A 7,500-nucleotide genomic window follows, 5' to 3' on the forward strand; every position below is an offset into this window, starting at 1 on the left:
TAAAACTGGAGTTGACTTTGTGTTTTTCGATAATAAATCTAAAACATTATTTCGTGTATACTTTATTATATTTTATTATATTTAATTATATTCAGTTTTTCTGAGGTATTGGTGTCGACTTTGTATTTGCAACACTTATTGTTGCAAACATACTTTTTAAGGGTATTGGTTCAGTTTTTAAACCACACAAGACCAACTTTTCGTTTGTTTTTATTCTGACTGACATAAACTGCAAGAAGTCATTGAGAACTTTCATATCTGAATCCAAGAATGCCATACCACTAATGGTACCCATTTGGAACGAGTAGTTTAAAAATAGTATCGTTTCTTCATCTAAAAAAATAGCAAAGCATGTAAATTCTATTTATGTATAATCAAGTTGTTGCAATCTATTTTTTTCAATAATTAATTAATTTTTAAAACCTTCCCGATTCATTGGCGGGCTCTGTATATACGAAATCGAATTACATCAGATCCCCCAACACACAGCAAGAAAATTCAATTTTTCTCTTTCTTGTATTGTTTGTTTTTATTTTCTTCAAAGCTAAAAAATACAAAATAAATATTCCCTTTTTCAAAATACTTAATTTGACATTTCTTAAACTGTCATAAAATCCTGACATTTGATAAACATCACCTGTACGTAAATGAAATCCGTTTTAACGCCGAAACAATTGAACTAAAAAATTCCATACAAACAAAAATTATTTTTCTTCTATTGTCATGATTGTCAAAATGTGCACTTATTTTACGAACAAAACAAAACTTTTTTTTGTACGTTGTGTATGTGTAGCAACCCTAATATTGTTTTTGTTTTAGGTTCGATTCGCGTTGTCGACTCGAGCTGATCCGGATGTTCACGCGTGTACGTGTAATGAAAAGAATATTCCCTTATTGTAGCCCCAGAATCCAAACCTCATAAAAGGACACATGCATTAAACATCAAGAGTCAATAGAATAACAATCACGAAACTGCCCAACCATTTTGGACAAGACTGTATTACAAATAAGACAAAAACACAAAAAAGATTGTTACGGAAAAAACCAAAAGAGTCGCCCAAAATGCACCAAAACCTTCCATTGAAAAAGACTGGAAGAATAGCAGTGGCAACATTTGTAGAGTCTACCACACGTAGAGTGTAAGTGGTTGTTATACAATGCGATACAATGAATTGTATAAATATTTCAATCGAACCATCTGTAAAGTTTTAAATATCGAATGTGGTAACAAATTCTAGGAACAAAAAAGAACAGTTGGAAATAAGTCATACGCCATTCAATATGGATAGGCAATCCGTAGTACTGCATACCTAGGAAACCAAGTTGTTAAATCTGACATAGTTATATGGAACAAACAAAGAGAAAGAAACACCCTTAGTAGAAGTTAGTGCCCCCATTGATGCCGGGTTAAATCGAGCTGAGAAAGAGAAAATAATGAAATAATAAGATCGTATGTACCACAAGAAAAGAAACTGGAATTTTGGGAAGATCTCCATTACTCAAGTAATTATAGGAGAAACTCAGGAAAATAAATTAAAAAAAAAATACCGAGAAAATATACCCAGAGAACCAAGTGCAAGAGCGATACAGACAATTGCCGTAAAAGCGCAAAAGATATGCAAATAATTGACCTTAAAATTCGAATCTTAAAAAGATCTCACAGTTAAAATGTCTAAGATAGCGGGTGAATGTCTAGTATCCAATAGGATACCCCGTGCCCAACTAAAACAATGATAAGAAAAGTGAAAATCCATTCTTGTATATGTATAATGTTAAACATTTAATATATGTAAAATTTGTATGGAATAAAGACTTACTTTTTATTGGTAAGAATTTTCACGAGTGTCGTTGCTGCAAAGGCATTGGTGAGTGAAGCGATTCCAAACAGGGTTTTTTCATCGGCTTTTTCCTTTGTTTCCAAATTTTTGTAGCCGAAACCTTTGCTCATAACAACTCGGCCATCTTTAACGACCGATAAAGCCATACCTTGTATATTCTTACATTTGCGTAGTTTTTCCACAAAAGTCTTGATTTTTTATTCAGGTGGATGTGGATTGAACATAGCATTTATGATCGGCCACAAGGCAAGAAAAACAAACATTAGAAACTGGATCAGCTTCAAGAAATCCACCATCTTTGAGAGAATGTTGTCCAGGTAAGAAGACACGGGGTTTCATCCATACGAACTTGGATGGAGCAAATATGTCGTGTCGGTCACGTGGGAGGCAACCGATGCATTGGTTTCTCGGTTAAAATAAAAACGCAAGTAAAATAGAACGACACGATGACGTGTTACAAAAGGTTCGCATGTAGTCAGCTGCTGTTGGATGAAATGTCAATGGCTTTATTTATTTTCTATAAGTGATGAACAAATGTTTTTTTTAGCTTTGAATTCGTTTAGACATTAAAGTATTAATCTTTCAAAAAAAAAAAAAAAAAACGAGCATGGGCGCCCGGCGTTGCCGGGGTGTTTGGATATGTATGTTGAGCAAAAAAAAAAAAAAGTGGTAGTAGGAAGGCAGGCTTGAACCCGTACCGCAAAGGAGGAAAAGGACGTTTATGCTGTTATGACTACCGTATGTAAAATTTCAAATATTTAGACCAGAAATTTCTGAGTAATTTAGAAGAGACCGCAGAGGTCAATTTTTTTTTAAATTTGACCCTTATTATGACCCCTTGAAATTTATTGTTTTGAGCTCAAATCAAATTATTAAGTTATATCCATGTCCAAGGAAACTATATCTAAAATTTTAAGTGTGTAGACCCAAAATTGTCGGAGGAGTTTGGTAAAGTTCTCCAAGGTCAAATCGTTGAATTTGATCCCTTAATCGCCAAATTTCTGGCCAAAAACCGATAACGTCGATTTTCCCAAATCTCAGTAACCTGTATATCAAATTTCGAGTCTGTAGACTAAAATTGACAGAGTTATTGCGTAGGAAAATGTACACAGACACACAGATACACAGACACGTTCACTTATATATATATATATATATATATATAGAGAGAGAGAGAGATAAATAGATAGATAGAAAAACAAAAATATATACGTATAGATAGATTGTCAACTGTTATCCCATTTGTTAATATATATTTGTTCACATCCAACGCCAACAAATAATTGACATAACCCGTACTCATAAGTAATCGTATTTTGTTTATTATATTCTGTTGGGAATTGTTTGGAGGGCTAATTTATGACCCGTATAATAAATAAAAAAACTCTTTTTTTCCTTGAGAATAATCATCTTTCTTTGGATAAAGCTAAATAAACGGGACAAAAAAGATACAATAACAAAATATACAATAAAAATATAATTAGTCGGTGTTCCAAAAAATAAAAAAACGGTCGTTTTGGATTTTTTTTTTTAAATATCAGTTAGTAGAAGTGAATTACCCTGGAAGCAGATTGTAGTTACTCCTGCTTTTTTTTTTATTTAAGCAATTAACGTTGTCCAACATTTTTCTAAAAAAGTTCCGTCGTCGAGGTTTTCTTTGTAAAGACTTACGCCGACTTTTTTCAGTCGCTCTTAAGTGTGCAAAAAACACTTATACAAATTAGAATATTTTCAACAATTCATCAATTTAAATCTTCTCATAATATTATTCATCATTTCAACTTATGGCCCATTAATCTCTATAACACTATCGTCGAGTGGCTATTGGCTTTAATAATTTGTAACTTGTTAGTAAAAAGAAAATCAATTAGAGTAATTGACCTCGATTTTTTTTTATCACACAAAGAATAACAACCTAGTTGATCCCATGATTTATAAAAAACAACTGATTACGCCTAATAGCAGTGGTAATCTTACATTATCTAAAACGATGAATCATAGCGAACAGCTAACCTCGATATCAAGAAAAACAACGGTTTTACCCTCACCGTTATCTTACATTCACAATGACCAGATTATTTCATCGAGAAAATCTGGAGGTTTATTAAGAACAACTGATCATCTTGAGCAACGGTGTTCATCTCGTCGTTATTAAAAACAATAAATCACAATAAACGCAGAAACTGATCTTGAGGTTCATTAAGAACAACGTATCAAACTTATCAGCGGCGTTCATCGCCACATTCTCTGGAGAGGAAAATCATACTAGTTATTTCATAAGCACAAAATATTTCTATTTGCCTCACTCAATTTAAACAGTCTCTATCTTACATTAGCGAACTTTGTCGATGTATGTTTTTATTTAATAACCTATATTATGAATAACATTTTCTTAACGCAATATTCGTATAAAAAGAAATACCTATATAATAAAGTAAACTCAAGTTTTCCTGACTACTTGCAGACATTGTATCTCTTTAAACACAAGCACAGTATAGGAATTCAAAATAATCACACATTATATAAATAATTGATGCATGATTTCGGAAATTATCAGTGCATTCTATTTGTTTTCAGAATTTCTTACAGTAATTCCAACATAGCTGACTCCTACAAAATTGTGGAAGTGACTTTTTTTTTCAAACCCAGAAATCTACAACCACCGTCTAATACTGGGACTTATTTTTCATAAGCTAATTTTCATAGCTAAAACCATTATTGTTCAACCTTTTAATTCCGCGCTATTATTTCATTATGTATACACTAACTAATTACGGGTCGCTCCCTTGAGAGACTACTTTTTATACCTTTAATGACATTTTGATTGGTTTTCTTGTTCTTGAATAATCGAATATAAATTACAAACAGTAAACAAACAACGTAAATAAAAACATGACCACTACTGCCCCTTTATTCAGTAATAACATTCATTACAACGCTGAAAATTTATGCACAAAACTTTTATTAAATTATTTTTTAAAATAAATTAATTTTAAATCTTCATATACATTGACTTGACTTTCGTTTTTTTGTTGCTATGAATATACAATAAGTATAAAATAACATTCGTTGGAAGTCACATACTGCAAACCATGTCAGTACGGACATATATTCACTTTTTTCTAAAATAGAATTAACGTTTCATTTATCGTTCGCTATAATATACTTGTTGTCTATTATAAATCGTTGTGCCATCAAAAATATACTTATTTCGGTCACAAATTTATCATTGGGGTCGTTTATGCGTATCACAAATAATAGAGATCCGAATATCGATCTCTGATGTACACCCGCATAAATATCCTGTTGTTTAGACGTGCGACCATCAAAGAAAAGTTGGCTATTTTTCTTGTGTAAAATCATCTGAGCATGTTAAATATTCGTCCATAAGTTTTCATGAGAATCTTTTCTTATCACAGCCTTTGGATATATATATAGCTTCCTTGCCTTATTCAGTTCATAGTATATGCGTTCAGAGATAACTGTCCAAATGATTTGCTTAAATCCGTACTTTTAGTTAAAAAGAACCTATAATCGATGTTGTATTTGAAAATGTCTAACAGAATCAGATATCATGATTGATGTGGATTATACGGGGCAACGAAAAATACACCTTTCTAATAATGTTGTTTGGAAGAAGTAAATGAATATTTGGTAGGGATTACATCGGCATACTTCCCTATCCAATTGATTTGTTGCAGAAGCAACAACCACTGAGTAATGGGATCAAAGCACTTTTCACTTCTGCACTCAACTGACCAACGATAATAAGCTTGGTAATGAAAGTAAATTCATTTTCTATTTTCAAACAAACGAACTGATTGGCGCTCAAACTAGAAAACTGGTTGGAGTAAGCAATTCGTAATATTAACTTACATTCAATTTTAATGGACGAAAACTTAGATAAATGGCGTCGACCATTTTACGTATTGGTTAGGATGTCTTCAATTTTAAAAACAATCGAAACAGAAAAGCATTAAAAAAATGCAACATCTGTTTAAATTGTATTCACAAACATTTTATTTCAGCGAGAATACGCGCGGGAAAATTTAAATATTCGCGCAAATCATTTGTCAGTATATTCGCTCGTTAAAAACTTAATTCGACATAAAATGGTTGGATAATAAAATGATTCAATAAAATGAAGCAATGATAAAAAAGAATCAAATAACGTTTAAATGTTTTGTTACTCGTTTTTTGCGTCAATATTTTATATTTTTTAATGTAATTTATTTGTTCTTGTTACTTCAATGTCATTAAATAACGAAAAAAGTGTGTTTATTTTGTTTATATTTTATACTATTTTTCATCCGTCCATTCTTCATGTCTATGTCATTATCGTAAAAATATATGACATATGTACTAATGTCTCACATTACAAACGAAATAAAATATTACACACACACACACACACACACACACACACACACACACACACACACACACACACAAACACATCTATAATATATAGCTGAACGTCTGTGTGTGTGTCTGGTCACGAATAGGCTCCTATATGGTTGACTATTATAGAAAACTGATCACATATAATGATAGAAGATGTATCGAGACACAGGAATGGGTATGTTTGATCTGGCATAATGATGATTCATTAAAATTGTGGGGCTTGCGTACGCGCCTGGTCCACAAAGTATGGAAATAAAAAATTAAAAAATTAAAAAAAAAAAAAAGTTTACAAGTGTTTTTGATATAGATGTACATAATAATACTTTGATAAGTATGTTTTAACTTAAATAGGGATGGTATAATAAAATTGTGGGGCTGGCATCCATAGAATGGAAATAGGCACAAACTTTAATAAAGACTTTTCATATCTGCGTAAGTATACTTTAATAATTATGTTTCAGTTTGAAGAAATATGGTATAATAAAATTATGGGGTGTTCGTTCGCGCCTGACCTCCATAGAATGGAAATATGTCACAAAGTTTAACAAGATTTTTTTAATATAGATCCACAGAATATTGTGATAAGTGTTTCAATGTGAACAGGTATGGTATAATAAATTATGGGGTTTATCTATTTTATTTTTACTTTCATCATATTTTGCTTTGGTTTTGATACCCCCAAATTCGAAGCTATCTCTTTACAACCCTTCCTTTTCATAACCTATCATACTTTCATAAATCAGAGTCCATTTTCTGTAGGCTGTTTTTGAACCCAGTCAATGACGGGTACTTTTGCTAGTATATATATATATAATTGAAAATTAAAAAAAAACGTTTACAAGTGTTTTTGATATAGATGTATTTAATAATACTTTGATAAGTATGTTTTAATTTTAATAGGGATGGTATAATAAAATTGTGGGGTCTGGCCTCCATAGAATGAAAATAGGCACAAACTTTAATAAAGACTTTTCATATCTATCTGCGCAATTATACTTTGATAATTATGTTTCAGTTTGGAGAAATATGGTATAATAAAATTATGTGGTGTTGACCTCCATAGAATGAAAATATGTCACAAAGTTTTACAAGGTTTTTTAATATAGATCCACAGAATATTGTGATAAGTGTTTCAGTGTGAACAGGTATGGTATAATAAATTATGGGGCTTATCTATTTTATTTTTAGTTTCATCATATTTTGCTTTGGTTTTGTTTCCCCCAAATTCAACCCAAATTTACAACCTATCAAACTTTCA

At 31.4% G+C, this 7,500-nt stretch overlaps 1 protein-coding gene across 2 annotated transcripts in view; it reads right to left on the reverse strand.

Annotated features, from left to right (window-relative positions):
- Positions 1-2,242, reverse strand: part of LOC145266657 (uncharacterized) — a 44,561-nt gene extending 42,319 nt beyond the window's left edge. For both annotated transcript variants that reach the window (XM_080122589.1, XM_080122584.1), the window contains exon 1: positions 1,818-2,242. In XM_080122589.1, the coding sequence (XP_079978715.1) occupies positions 1,818-1,984 (167 nt within the window). In that variant the 5' untranslated portion in view covers positions 1,985-2,242. The remainder of the gene's footprint in view (positions 1-1,817) is intronic.
- Positions 2,243-7,500: the final 5,258 nt, after the last annotated feature.

This window comes from Euprymna scolopes, chromosome 4 (assembly GCF_053919585.1).
Source record: "Euprymna scolopes isolate OS-2025 chromosome 4, ASM5391958v1, whole genome shotgun sequence".
NCBI classification, from domain to species: domain Eukaryota; kingdom Metazoa; phylum Mollusca; class Cephalopoda; order Sepiida; family Sepiolidae; genus Euprymna; species Euprymna scolopes.